Consider the following 15,848-nt stretch of genomic DNA (forward strand, 5'->3'; position numbering starts at 1 on the left):
ACACAGCTTGAGAAGGTCCGGTCACATTTCATTGGGAATGCTTATGTGAACACAATACTTTTCTTTGGAAACCATCTCGGATGTACATCTGGCCATTACTGTACTGTATGCCTATTACCAGATAAATGTTTGGTATACTTTGAGTAATGTTTAAAGTAGACACATTTTTTAAAGGATTGCCACAGCTAAGCCCTACAAAACTTGCAGTTTTCTCAGTATGTTCGATTGCTTGCCCCATTTGAAAAAGCAAGGATAGTCAAGCACTCTTCTCTGGTCACCTAAATTCAAATTAAGATTGCCAGTTAGGAAGTGCTATGGATAGGAAATAACAAGTAGAGATCAAATTACACCTGTAAACGTCAAGCAGGGAAATCAAAGACGGCAGGAAGGGCAGGAAAGGTTGCTTGTTTGAAGATTTTAACAAAAAACAGCAGAACGTGTGTGCAGTGAATTTTACCTTACTGCAATGATGTAACCAATTTGTGCTATCCAGAAGCTCAATACGTGGTAAGAATTGATTTCTTCAATTAAGTTCTGCCTAAAGACACATGCTTAAATGACGTGAAAAAACATACTGACACTTCAAAATTCACAGGCGCCCAATGACACAATGCAGAAGCACACTTTATTCGAATTTGTGAAAGTATGCACAGAAAAAGTAAACTCACCCCAGAGACTCCGCCGCAATGCTTCATCGTCCTCGTCCTCTTCCTCGTCTTCAATGAGATCTGCAGCTTTCCAGGTGTAACCTCTGCCTTCTAATCCAACCTCATCTGTATTGTAAGCTGGAAGAGAAGTTACGCTTTAGGAGAAAACCCTCCCGTATCACCTGAAAACTGCTGCATCCGGCATAGCTGGTCCAATTCCAGTAGCAACAATCTAGAGGGAAAATGGGGGTGGTGGGCACACAAATGCACTCCTATTATAGCTAAGTGGATGTAACTGGGGAGAGTGCTGTTGTTTGCCAGGAAATAGAAAGCTGTGTAAGTACTGTGGAAATAAAGTGAAAAGCATGGTATAAGAATGAGAAAATGCGATGTCCATCTCACTCAAGAAAGTCACCCCATACTCAGGAATAACTCTGGGGAAAGTAGGCGTGAAAAGGAGTCCGCAACATGGTGCTCCTTGTCTGATATCAAACTAAAGCACAAGCTGTTCATTCTCCACTACAACACACCAATGAACAACTGCTATGGTCAGGTTACCCAAGCGCATGACTTTACATTATCTATAGTGCACCCTATTAAAAATATGAATAAGGCAACTGATCCATTATGACTAACGCAATTTTCAATTTGAATAAAGGTCAGTATATCCTTCCAAGGAGTGATTGTAATCTTTCACCCTATAAAGTCTATCTCAAGCTCTCCTTCAGCGATTCCCACACTAAGATGCAAAACTGGATGCATTCATGAACCACATGAAATTCATCTCAAACCCTTTAGCATTTCCCTTCATCAGATGCATAAGTGCTGCACCACATAAAATCCATTACTACATTTAGAATGTTACACCCACTAACAAAAACTTTCTATTGCCTCTCTGCGCTGATCTGCGTATGCTCACTTATTTCCTGCCTTAGGTGAAACCGAACGGGCCTCACCTTTGAACTTGGTCTTCTCCTCCTTGGTATCTGCACTGTCATCACTGAACTCGTCGTCATCCTCTTCTTCTTCTTCTTCTGGGTGGTGCAGTGAAATCACAGTTTCTTCAGGAAGTGTGGTGTTTGGTCCCACTACCACCTGACAGAGTTTCAAACAGTTAGTCCTCAATGCAAAAATGATACATTGCCTGTATCAGGTAAACTAACACCGTAAATGCCTTCCCTTTGTAGCCCGCTCTTATAAGGGAGAAGGAATGAGATCAGTAAACGAACTCTGTAACAAGTAGAAGACCATGTGTAAGGATTAGAGATAGAAAAGGAGTAGCTATGAAGCTAGATTATTTTTCCTTCTTCTAAATCAGGTACAGAAGCAGTCTGTTTCAAAGCCTTTGCTTTCAAACACAACCTCTCTCTGGAAGTGTTGGTTTCGACTGTGGAACTGTCAAACAGACCCACTGCAAACAATATACACAGGTCAGACTTTGGTCCTGTCCCCTTCAACCACTGGCTTTCTTGGACCAGACTCTTTCAGCCAATGGCTTGAGACTCTTTCAATCATGTCTTGACTCAACCAGGCGAGGAGTGTATCCCTTCACGTCCACTTTGAATTTACATTGAGCAGCTTAAGGGACTAGTTTACAACTACAGCACTCTATATTCACTACCACTCGATGCCTCCTGCTTGTCTTACTGAAATATACTAAACGAGCATGGTTAGGACACTGAACTAAGAACTATTGACTTTGCCAATGTTTATTTTTAGGTTTTAATTATTTCTATACACATACAGGCGCACAGGTCAATCACAAAGTCATAGCAGGATCTACTCAGCCTAAGAAGAAAACAGAGCTATGTTCCAAAGTCATGTCCATTTATTCAGCCTCCTCCATTTCTACCATCACTGTGAGAGCAGTGGTGATTTCCAAAGGGAAGGGAATGCTTAATGTGTCAGCAACCAGAGGACAGTAAAATCCTAATGCTATGAGGGGGTAAATGTGCAACTATGATCTACCAGACAGACAGACACACACACAAACACACACACCCCTATTCAACGCAGATCTTAACTAGCCCTGTCCTCTTCAACAGCCGTGGGGCTCATGCTCGTGGCTAAGGTCACTATTACACTCTTTTGGGTGTCCTGCCCTTACTTGGGGAGGCTGATGGTTGCTCCAAAAGCTATTCTGACAAAAAGGAGAAGCAGCTTTGAGCAGCCTCACTTTCACTTTTTCTTGAACACTGCCAGAGTAGGGATGTTCCTATATTCAGGACACATCGAGTTCAAAAGTTAAAATCCAAGAACCTGGCTCGATCTCCCTCCATGGTTCCTACAGTTAAACATTGCTTGTAAAATCATGTTTCCATTGCTTGATCTCAGGTTTGGCTAGGTCTGGAATGTTTAAGTTGGTACACAAGAGATTTAATTCCACTTTCAGCTAGCAAAGATCTTGGAGGGCTGGTTTCTTTAAAATGAGGCAGTCGACCATTGTTACCTAGACTCTGAGTAGAGAGGCCATGTTTATTTACTCCAAAACACATAGCATTAATAACGCAATTACAACTGTGTAATTAGGATGTAGTCATCCTTTCGCTGTAGTCTACTGGCGATCTGTATTATATTACCCTTTGGCTACTGACACAGGAGTTAGAGGGTATACTTTAAAGTGGCAGCAGTTGCCAAAATGTCGAGGCTGGGCAATTAGGTTATTCTATCCACATTCTGGTATAGGTGTGTTTACCGTGGTCTGGCCAGGATGTGGACACGGAAAGACGTTGCACAGAAAATTCAGGGGTCAAAATACACCCACATGATGGAAACTTTACCATTCAAACAAGAAAAACACGAACATCAGCAGCAAGGAACAGACACCAAAATACTCTGGGGCTCCAGTCACACAGACATAACCCTTACTATATAAGCAACATGTGAGCATTATACAGCAGGCAACAGTGATGTTGTGAGTTCTCAGAGACAGAATGACCTGCACGGTGTGTGCTAGGCCCAAACGGTCTACAAGTCCACCCAAGTCAATATGATGTGAAGTGGCACGATCAAAAAGGACAAGGCTAAAATACTTTAGCTACCACCAGGACCTACTGCCATTAAGAGCTCTGACCCTGATATATTGCCAGTACAGCGACCACCAGTCATGTTCACTGTCCCTAGCAGCCATGGCAATAGTTTGCTCTTCCTGCTTTTTTGGATAAAGGCATATTGAGCCTGTTCTATCTCCTCTGTGGCACGCTGGAATCCTGTCATGTCAGGCAAGCAAAGAAGAGAGATGAAGAAGAGTAAAATGATGGTGTGGAGCTTCAAGTCTTTAAGAGGATAAAAGGTGACATTTGCGAGGGATGAGGCAAGTATCCCCCGTATATACCGCTCTCCATTGTTAACATGAGGAAGTTACAGTATTTACTTCAGAGTCTCAAAGCTTTTACTTCTTTACTTTTCCCATAACACAAACCAGGTACACAAGTTTCTATGCCCATAACCAAGCCTCACTCAAGCACCTCTGTAACCATCTCCATTAAAGTCATGGGCCTAAATTTATTGTCTTGGTAGTCGAAGGAAGGATGTGCATCTCAGATTTATAAAAATGGTAAATGTACGAGTCCTAAAGCTAGACCTGTTTGTGAGCATGTGGTTCTTTTCAAATTGACGACGCCTCCGTTTGAACCTATGTATTAGGCTTCATTGAAGCATTGGTCTTGAAAAAATGCATTTTTAATTTCAAATACATCTGCCGCACGGTTAGCACGATTCAGCCCCTTTCACCTTCAGGAACCCTACTCAATTCTTTTATTCAAAAAGGCTGGGAATGACAATCATCCTTCATTACTTTGTAAAGTAGTCTCAGAATTTCAAGTTAATCTAACAATTTAATTGTCAGCGTACTTTAAAAATCCAGCTTCACTATTGGACTGGTCTCTACATTTTAGAAAGATGTATTTAGACAGAACCAAAAGGCATTATGAAGTCTGGTCAATGTTTTTGTCAACTATTAGAACTGATTTTCATTCTTACAAGTAGTATATCCTCCGAAATATTGTAATGTGCTAGAAGTTACCAAGTAAGTTTTGCTAGGTGATCCAAAGAGTGAAACAAGCTACTGGAGTCTGGATCAAGAATGTGACAGAGTTATCTGCAGAGTATCTACCTAGAGATCTTCTCAAACTTTCCCAAAGCAGGTTTGTTTGGACTCGCATCACAAAGACCACTGTGGGTAAAGCTGCTCTAAACAAATCATTTGGCTAAGACTTTCCCGCTGTTCCGTTAAGAGATTTTACCATCCTTTGGCCTGCAAGCTATGGGATTTGGGATAATTCTTGCTATTTTATTCTAATGTTTATGACGATCAGTGATGATCTTATGATGCAGTCGGAAAGGATGGGGTCTGGCTTTTACTCATTGCTCTGCATCACAGGAATCTTTATAAACTACTCTCAGACTCCACGCCTTCATGGTTTGGATAGTGAAATAATAAACAGCAAGGTTCCCTATTTTTTTTCCATAAAAACAGTGCAAAACATAACCGGACATGGAAGATGCTGGCGCTTTAAAAGAGCAGGGTCTTAGTTTCAAGCATTCTAGGGCTGCTCCCTACCTGGCTGCATTATTGTTCTCCCTCATACATGCTTTTCCCTTGCATTTAGGAAACACAGCAAAGATTTCAGCTGCAATGTTGTTTTAAATCATTTTAAAGTTTAATTGGGCTTAGCTGTGAAAAGAAAAACATGAAAGTCAATCTTTGTGCCTTAGAAAGGATTCAGTTTTTTCTGCTTTTTAAAATGCTGTTTTGTTACCATTTATTTTAGATGCTCTGAAGCAGAAATAAAGGTAGTACACAGATTCAAATACCTTGTGTTTGGCCGCACATGCAGCCACATTAGCCATCCTCAGCAGGAAGCTTCAAATGTAGTAGGCTTTGTGGCCCCACTGGGTCAACCTTTTGGTATTTGTTTGGGTAAGGGGTAAAGGAGAGGGCACCAGAGAAGACCAGCAGTGCACTGCAGTGATACGCCGCTATCAAAAGCCTCAAATTGCACAATATTCTATAACTGCGCCTGACACAGCTGACTTTTATATAGTGGTTGCTAACATTTCACAACACTGTAAATACAAGTGTTAATTACCAATAACTGTTCCTACCCAACTCAATTTAAAGCGATTAACAGACCTAGAAAGAAAGAATCGACTGCCTGGATTACACTGCGTGGGCTGCAGTTTTAACATGGATCTTGCAAAAAGCACTCCCACTCCTTGAGCGGAGCTATTTGGGAGGTTATTGTTTGCTTATTCTGGCAACCACATGACAAAGAGACCAAGTTGGAAAGAACCACAAAAATTCAAAAACAAATATTCATCATAAACAGCAGAACCCTATTTGTCAGTGATGCTTTCCTACCGCGAGTCTATGAATGTTTTTTGTTTCTAGAAAATGGAATTATAAAAATAAGCAGTCTGGCGCTCTTTATATATAGATACAAATCTGGCCCCTTTCCATGATCTTTTGAAAGGGGCCATGCAAGCACCCATTTATAAAAAGTGGCAGACGGTCAGCAAATCCATGTAAACGGTATCCTACTTCAGTAAAATACTCACCGATATTCTGCAAGCCCATGTGATGGACTGAGTTAATTAGGAATGGATCTTGCCAAAGATCAAAACAGGACATGGGCATGGGATGTCGACTATGCACAATGCAGGCGACCCCGTCCTGTAGAAAAGTATATGTTTTGACTCCATATATTTCTTGACTTGCCCCTAATAATAGAACAACATGTTAACACTGAGGACACCTCATTCGATGGATCGCATATCAGAGGCAATGTACTAAGGGTCCTGGTCAAAGATATTAAGACGTTGTTAAGGCCACTATCTAGTACTACAGGAGTAAGGCAAGGTTGAGTTTTGGCCCTCCACTCTTCAACATTTTGATCACTCACTTAGTTGAGGAGCAGGGGCGTTTTTCCCCAAAGCTGGGAAGTGAAACCAGATCGGCTTTGTTTTCAGCTGATAAAAACTAAAAAACTACTTGGGCCGCATTCCAGTTCATGGTTTGTTTGCCCACCATGCAACGTCCTACAGAATCCAGACACTTGCAATCAGCTGTGGGCCTGCTCCAATAGAACTGTCCAGCACAAACTGCCACGCCAGGTCCCCTCTGACAGGGAACACAAGCAATCCCAGTGTGGTTATGACCCGTTTGGACTTTATCGATAGGGTGAAGCTTGAGTCCTACGGGAGGGTGACCAGGCGTCCCAGATTTAGTGGGACACTCCCAATATTTCACCATCCTGCTCAGCAAATTTCAGAACATTTAGTACATGTCCAGGTTTTTGGAGAGGGTGTCAAATGAATATGGGGGAACCACATTTCTGGTGTTCTAGTACAGAATTCGGTAGTAGTTCTTAGTAGAATGCAACTTAAATTAACACGAAAAAGACTGTACCAAAAGTTACATTTCATTTATTTTGTGCCTCACGGTCTTTGTTTTTCTATTTTGGTGAGTGATGTTAATCAAGTCATTCTGTGCCTCCTGGTTGATGCAAAATCCTATTCCTACTTTAGTTTGTGGGGTATCATAGTGTTTGGTGTTCAAGATCTAGTCACCCTAATCTATGGCACATACAGTACTCAAGCTGCGCCCTACAGAAGAGGTCCACATAAAACGAAACCCGTGTGAGATGGTTTATGTTCCCGTTTGGAGAAGTCGTAGCAGTTCGGAATGGAGGGTTCCTATTGGAGCAAGACTAAGGCTAGTTTACATATGGCTGGTTACTGTCTGAGGTGGCACAGTTGCCAAAAAACAATGAACAGGAATGCATCCAGTGTAATATCCAGAGTATGGGCTTCATTCAAGCATTCCAACAATCACTTTTTTGTTTCCTTGTTGCAGATTACATGGTGGCGACAGAAACAACGTTGGTGATCTTATAGAAGCGACTGGACCATTTTGAGAGATACACATTGAACGAGCTCTCTGTGAAAGTGTAAAAACACAAATTCATGTGTTTTGGTAAGGACAGTACCAGCTATGGATGGCACTTTCAAGCAGCCAAGGTAGGAATGGTCTCTAGTTATACCTACTTGCTAGCCTAGCAGACCATAACTAACTTGGAAACCACTAGTGGCTGCCAAGAGGCACAGTACTGCAGCAACGGCATCTGGCCTGACTACATTTTTCAGACATGAGGGTAATTTAATCTAAATAGGCCTATGTTTCGAACCTGTTATAGTTGAACAGCCATCTGGCTGACTGAACAGATGTGAACTCTGATAAAGTAGAAGGCCCTGTATGGTGGATTTGAGCCTGTCCATCTGTTTCAAAGACATTCATCATGAGCCCTCTCTCAAAACTGGGAGGTATGTCAGACCATCTGGGCCATCCACAGGTGACTTCTTGCATTTATTAATTAAGGGAGAAAAAGAGAAGGGCACTGAAATATTTGAGATGAAATGCACCATAATTTTTAGGGGTTACTGGGTCATCTTAACACAAGGGAGAAATTCTACAAGGAGCATGCTCTAAATTAACCACTGAATATCTAAATTTAGATCAGTGAACATGAAACCCTTCTATGCGCGGTATGCTAGGGATTACAGTCATAAGCAACTATAGCCGTAACTACAGTGAAGCACGACACTAAAGCAAGACAGTCCAATACATAACATACAGGCTGGGCACACTCCATTCCCAAGCATGGCATAATATTGAGAAGGTAGACCGCTTACGCCGAATGTGCTTCGTGGGGAACAAAACTGTATTACACATTGTTCTGGTTTGAGTTATGAAACTACTGATCACTGGTAGTGCGTCAAAAACACCTTGGCCAATCTGGATAATAGGAATGATTGTATTGACTAGATCACCTTTCTTAATCACGACACCATTTTGTATCCTGGAGCAGGAGGAGAGGAGGTCAGGAGGAAAGCAGGCTTGTGCATGATGCAAACACTATACTATGTAGGATTTTTTTTATTAGTAAGGATATTTTAATGTTGGGGGTATAGCTTTATTAAATAATGGATTTGTAGGTTATCGTGATGAACAAGTTACATTTTATGCTACATTTCATTTTTGTATAGAAAGTACTTAATTAATGTTTAAATTATTTCAAGTGATACAATCAAACAATATAAATAAGCAGCCCAAAATCTATTGATTCCAGAAAATCCCCCATATCAATTCCAAGCCTAGAAACCGATGACTACCATAAATATATTGACCAGAGATCTAGAATGAGTTGTTGATTGCAATTCATAAGAAATGCCAAAATGGAGAGCCATCTAATGGTCCGAAAATGCTGTCAACATGTTTCAGAATGAGCAACTTTAGAAGTTGGATATGATGGTGGCTTTTTTGAAAAACTAATTTAACAGCACGTACAGCTTTTATAATACTAATGTGACTATCATTCCACTGTTAATCTTTTCAGTGTTGAACACCAACTTAAAACAATCCGTGCTAACTAGATGCTACTGGAGTTAGACGTACCTTGGTTTTAAGGTGATCTCCTAGCTACATATCAGCTCTCAAAAACTAGTCCAGTTTGTCTGGTCATGAGCTTTTAGTATCTTTGACAGGCATGCCAGCCAAAATGAACTATAGTGTACACTGTTTGGCAACGGGTTTCTGGGTGTTGCTACATGTGTGAATGGTGAGACAATGCACTTAATGCTAACTCTCCAAGGCTAGAGTAGATCAGTCTAGTCTAGATGCCTCAAACTCCATTCATAAAGTATTTTTTTCCATTTAGAGGTAGATTGATAGTTTTCCATACTTTTATTATGCGTATGCTCAGAGTCTGGAATCCCTCACCGAAGCATGAAGGCTCAGATGGACTTCTGAAGCAGTTTTACGTTCTGCCAGGGTTAGTCGCGTCTGGCCCCTCTCACCGTCTGTCGGAATCAAAATGAGCGTTGAACAATGCGTGTCCCAGAGCAGTACTCGTCACAAAGAGCACTAGGGTAGATTCCTATGACTCACTGCCTAGTAGTCAATAGTGCTGCAAATGAAATCTATTAAATCTCAGCTCTGGACTAAAACCTGGGAAACAAATTTGGATATTGACTCGCACTTGAATGTTGGCCCACTTATGAACATCTTTGGATAACATTTGTACAGGCTATAGCATGAACAGACTTGCAATAACATCACAAAAAAACTTTCAATTACGAGTCTTTCGATACAGGTAAGAATTGTTTGGGGATCAAGACACTCCTTTCCATAAATAAGACAAGTTTGCAAAAGGATGAGGGGATTCCCTACCAAAAACTTGGAGCTTTTGAATACGAGTAATATAGCAACGTTAAGCAAATCAAATGCCTGCCTTTAGATTGGAGTGGACCGAAATGGCACTACCAGATTTAGCAATTACCAGGTTCATTACTCATTTTGAAAACAGCCTGAAGATTTCCAGGAATGTATAGGACAATTTGCGAAATCCTAATTTGTGCATTAACGTTTTTTGGCATGTGGAATTTATTACCTAAGGGATCTTTAAGAGCAAGTGCGCCTTCCTAGCTGGCTCAAAGCAACTCATCATTGCACTGCCTTCTTTACCTGCCAAAATCTGCTTGCCACCCGTCAGCTGCTCACTATGCACAATCCCGTGCACAGCCCACTTTTAGGAACACTGCCTGCTTGGTCACCTCCAAGGTAACGCTCCTCCCTTGAATTTCACTACCCTCTCTTGAGGCTGACTTAAAAATATTAACTGCTCAATAACAGAGTACGACCAACACAATATAAATTGTATCTTTCTAGGACCCACTGACCATGCTTGGCCCAAGAAACGCATATATTAAATATGTTAATATGTATGTTGCTTGTCTTAAACACTCATCGTCCCACAAGATCTGCGCCACTGCCCACACCTCGATCATCTGCATTACTGGTCTGTGTTATTGTCACAAGCGACTGCCCTATGAAATGAGAATGTTCTATTGCACAGCATGTTTTAAATGCTAAGGCTGCAAAACAAATACATGATGAAATGCTAACATCCCTCAGCCAAGGCTTGGTAAAGTTCTCAGAAAAATGAAAAACTGCCCAACAAAGAGAAACTGAAAGACACAGGATTCCTACGAGGGGTGCCAAGCGTGGGAGAAACCTTGCTAGGAGATCCTTGAAGTGAAAGAAATGGTACAGAAAAAATGTACAACTCTAGGACACCACAAACTGGTTGTGAAGCAAGCAATATTCAAAAGACTGAAATAGATCAAGATATTGAACACGCTAATAGAGATAGAGGGATTTCTTTAAAGTGATAAAAGGACAGTATTCAAAATCAGATAAGGAATCAAATAGCAAAAGGACATCTGAAAGATAGTAAATACGCTTCAAGAAGTCTGGTATTAAATATAAGTTACTAAATAAAGACATTTTGTCTTTATTGAAGGCTGCTATCACAAAATGGATATTATTGAAGAAACCAGTTCATTAGCATCTTTTTGCCAAAAAGACACACATATAAAAGAGAACTATAAAAAGAGCTCACCTTGGAAGTCAAGACACAGTGAGGCATTAATTTAACTCCCTTCTTCACGACAGCACCATCACAAACCAGCGACTGCGTGATGATGACGCCATCTTCCAAGTGAACACCATCCCAGAGATGGGCGCGGTCCAAGATCACTTTATTACCTGCCAGACGAAAGAGTAGGATCATTGATATTAACAGCTTTTGCAAAGCCACATTGCTCCCTCCTTCCTTTCTTAGCCATCCTTTATGAAGCATCTCTCCATAAGATTCTTGCTTTCACCTGGAAAGCTTCTCTGTTGTCATATCAACTCAGATATCCCACCGACACTGCTCCTTTGCATTTAACTAGGTCTTCCTTGCTTGGTATTACTCCATTCAAGTTTTACCTTTCTTGGGAGTCATTCCTCTCTCGGGCTCTTGCTCTACCAAACCCATAAATTGCTCACGTTATTGAGAAGTTCTATTCTCCCTCCCCATTCAATGTTTACCCTCCACTTCTCACACCCATCGAAGCTCACATTTAATGAGCTGCGCTCATTCCCTCTATGTTCTCAGTCACCATTAGTTACAAATGCACCACAACCATTCAATTTTCGTTTTAATGTTGTACCTGTACACCTGCTTGGGGACTGGAATACTGACTGTAATGACAAGCATTGGCAAAGCCAATAGGTCGCACTTCAGGAACCTCTGGCTTTGCTAATGGTTCTAGCTACGCTGCACAGCATCTCCGATGCTGAGCTGCATTGCTAGTTTAAAAAAAAAAAAAAGTGGAGCCTTTAATGTGGACACACACATTCTTTTAAAAAGCAAAATGTGCGCACAACTAATGCACGCACCAACAAAGATAGGTGCCGTTTCTATAGATTTTTTTTTTTTTAGTCACCGTTCCGAGTTGGTGAGTACCTAAAAATAAAATGTGCAAAAGCGTTTTCTTCTTAAGTGGGTGGGGGAGATGAAACAACAGGGCAGAAGCAACACGGGATGCATAAGCAACACAGAAGAGGGCGGGGTAGAAGGAAGCAAAAAGGGATGCAGAAGCGACATGAACTAGGGCAAGAGAGACACAGACGCAACTATGGGCAGAAGCAACACAGGGGTTGGGAGAAAGCAACATGGAGGGTGCTTGTGAGGAACAACATTTTGGAGAAAGAAGGCAGGCATAGGTGGCGGGAAGTAACACGGAGGGCGAGAGGAAGAAGTGGGGAGAATGGGCGAGTGCAACAGGGGACAAGGAGAAGAATACAGATCATAGAGAGCTACATGGAGGACAGGGGGAGAGAAGTACACAAGGGAGACAGTTTGAAAATACAGGCACTTTTACTGAGTGCTTAACACAAAAGAAACAAGCATTGGCAAAACCAATAGGTCTCGCATCCAAAAGGGAAGTGCTGACTATGCCACTGTGTTTTTGCATTGGCACTCCTTGGATATATATATATTTTTAATTTACTGTATATTTTTAGTTTACTGTTCTAAAATCGGCCTTTGGCCATGCCAAAATAGTGAATAAAACAAACAAAAAAAAAAAACAGCTGCCAGTATGTCACTATGTAGGCACATGCATGCCTGTTGTAGCCATTTTGGAACACCTAAAAAAGGGGTTTCACCATTCCAAGATGCCTGCCGTATGCATGTGTGCCTCCCTCATAACACACAGTCAGTCATTTTGCCACTTTTAATTTACCATTCCAATGTGGCATATGAGCATTTTAGAAAGATAAATTGATAAAAATATATGTGTGTGTGAGCGCTAACACAATTAAACAAGCAGCCTGGTAGCAGTGTGCAAGTGCCGGGACCTCAATGGAAAACAAATGGTGCGTGTCTTAAAAAAATATATATACAGGTGAACCAATTGAGTGCAAAGTGGCGTTCCCTCATCTCACCGGTTATGATGCCATGCTGATCGATGATAATGTGCAGGTTTGATTTAAATAATCTAACTATATTGATTCACAGTGCGTATCCATGTGAAAGCTTTTGTCTTTGTCCTATTATTAAAGGAAAGATGGCTCGACACACTTTATCAGACACTCTGTATAAAGCATTTATAAGAACATTACACCGTGTCCCAGAAAGATCGCATCTGTGCTCCTGCCTTTGTGTCTCCTGGAGTATAATGGTTTAGATGTGCATGGTCGGTTTACTTGATGCTGGTGACGTACAAAAAAAACCAAAACTGACATTTTTCCAAATACGCTCGAAAGCTTTAAAATAAAGGTACCCCAATGTTGGAACGGTGACTAAAGAATAGAACAGCTGACCATGTCAGATAATATGTAAATTAATAAAAAAACAACGCAGTAATGTTATTAGAAAACAGACCCTTGTCTAGTCTTGAAATTTAGTGCCACCTACTGGTGTTATTTAGAGGCACTTTGCCTTATGGATGCAGCAGCCCTGATGCAGTCGTACAGCATATTGCAGGCATAAATGACGCACTCTGAAGAAATGTAAATTTGATGTCGGGAGAAGAGCTCTGCTAATAGCATGCTTTTTGGGGCCACAGTGATCATGAGGCGCTTCAATGAATAATGTCAGAGCTCAAGCTAAAGGCATGGTCGGGTAGCAGGAGGCGCTGTCGGGCTGCCAGTAGCAAGCCCGATATCGAAGGAGTGGATCTCACCGACCCCCTGCGGCACAGTCCTGAGGCCCACCCACCCTTCGCAGAGTCAGGGGTACAAGCAGCGCTCCCTGTCAATACGGGGGCTTGGAGCAGTGAGACTGCGGCAGAACTACACACCTGACAGAGACCGAGAGAGCGGGTGAAGTATCAGTGGTGTAGAACAATCCTTTTCTGCAACGATTTAATTATGCGTCTAATTAGCAGGATTAGTCTTGCTGGGATAGGGTCAAGCTTGCGTTTACAGAGTATTAGAGTATTACAGAGAGTTAGAATATTACACAGTATTAGAACTTTATGGATTACTAGAGTATTACGGAGTATTCGATTTTCAAAACGTATTACTGTTTAATGGATCAGTGGGTTAAGGGACACGTTCTCAGTTGCACGCTGCTTGGAGCTGGGGACTAAAGGGGCTGAAAGAGCCAAGGGTATGGCTTTTAGCCCGCACAAGCCAGCGTTAAGAAAACGGTGTCTTTGCGTGCATTAATGCTCGTGCAGACAAGGGAGCAAGTGAAAACATGAGCACTTGTGAAAACCGCTGTTAATCAAAGGAAAAAAGTAGTCCCAAAAACATTTTCTAAATGGGATTAGTGTAAGGCTACAAGTAATGGGGAGGTGCTCCGTGGGAGGGACCAATGCATGGAAAGGAGTGACAAATAGCAAACATTGTTCACTTGGGAGCAAGGTTTTTAAAAGGAAACTCAAAGAAACAAATGAAAAGTAATGAGTGGGCTGTAAGCTCACAAAGTATATACAACATGTTTCACAGAGACTGTGCAAGCGCTGCCTAGGCTCGACCTAAAAAGTAGTACTTGAAAAGCAAGCAGTGAAAGCAGAGATGCCAACAAATCAAAAAAGATGGTAAATAGGAAATGCACCAGGGGAAGGACAAACAGTACTGACAAACTGGGACACTTGTAAGAAGCAGGCAAATGAGTGAGAGGAAAGCCAACCAACTGTAATCAACAGGTGGGCTCCAAGCCCGTAGACATTCTTGGCATACATCAATAGGTCTTGCAATGCTAAAAAAATAACAAATATGGGCTTCAAAATAGTGCTAATCTTTCTGGAAAGGTAAATCATCCACAGCTTTTAATGGAGCAAACCAGATCTAACAACAGAGTTTTGATGTTTTTGGGAACTAGGTTGTTGTGAATCAGAAATAACATAGTGGCTCTAACAGGCTGCTGGCTTACCGATGATGCAGTTCTGGCCGATCGCGCTATTTGTTATGTTGCAGTCTGATCCGATGACTGTCCCGTGTCCGATAAGCACATTCTCATCCAGTACGCTGCCATGCCCCAGGCTCACTCCTGCCCCACGATAGATGTTGTGCCTGGAGTGAGTGTACCGCTGGGTCTCCTCGTCTGTTAAATTCATCTCTGGGGTTATGGGGTACACCCAGCGCCGGATAATGTCAGAGCACACGGACTCATACATTAGGAGATTTGAGACCCGAGCACCATACTCCTCCGTTGTTACATACATATGGATCTGGTTTCCTAAAATCTACACAGCACAAAAAAAGTTAGCGAGAAAAGACAACCAAGAGCCATAACCTTTATTTCACATTACTCCTGCACACCAGAAAATTCTCTTTTGTAATGATGTACACTTAAGAACTGTATCACATCTCAATACTGTATGCTGTGCGTTTGCCACATACAAAGATAAATCAACTCGAGGACAACTGTGTAGGACTTTCACAAAATACTGCATGCATAGTCTGCAGAATATGCATGGACCTGTAAAACAACCACCTTGCTACCCTATGCTATTAATAACTCCGAAGCCTATAGCTTTGGTCGTTTTTCGGCTACAGGTTATGTATCAAACCTCATGCAATGCCTGCAGTACCATCCTCACGCTCAGCAAGAGGCCATGAAGGTGCAGTGATGCATGCTGCACTGTGCTTGGTTCAGGTTTCTGAGCCTCAAACAGCCCGACTAACTCAAAGAATAGCACATTAGTGGAACCAAGCGCTGTATAAATACAAGACTTTCCTATTATCTGCCACATTACAATAAGCTGCGTGGTAAGGTCTCTTCTCTCCCAGACATCATTAGGCTGTCCAACACATCTGATTCCATATGCGCAACCTTGGCACATTTTCTTAGTGGGCCCCAC

The 15,848-nt window shown here is 41.8% G+C and overlaps 1 protein-coding gene across 1 annotated transcript in view; it reads right to left on the reverse strand.

Annotated features, from left to right (window-relative positions):
• Positions 1-15,848, reverse strand: part of EIF2B5 (eukaryotic translation initiation factor 2B subunit epsilon) — a 70,847-nt gene that overhangs the window by 33,303 nt on the left and 21,696 nt on the right. Inside the window, exons 7-10 of the mRNA XM_085635611.1 lie at positions 14,918-15,230; positions 11,108-11,253; positions 1,604-1,742; positions 669-785 (exon numbers count right to left, since the gene is read on the reverse strand). Coding sequence (XP_085491737.1) covers positions 669-785; positions 1,604-1,742; positions 11,108-11,253; positions 14,918-15,230 — 715 coding nt within the window. The remainder of the gene's footprint in view (positions 1-668; positions 786-1,603; positions 1,743-11,107; positions 11,254-14,917; positions 15,231-15,848) is intronic.

The sequence above is a fragment of the Triturus cristatus genome, chromosome 11, assembly GCF_964204655.1.
Source record: "Triturus cristatus chromosome 11, aTriCri1.1, whole genome shotgun sequence".
Lineage (NCBI taxonomy): Eukaryota > Metazoa > Chordata > Amphibia > Caudata > Salamandridae > Triturus > Triturus cristatus.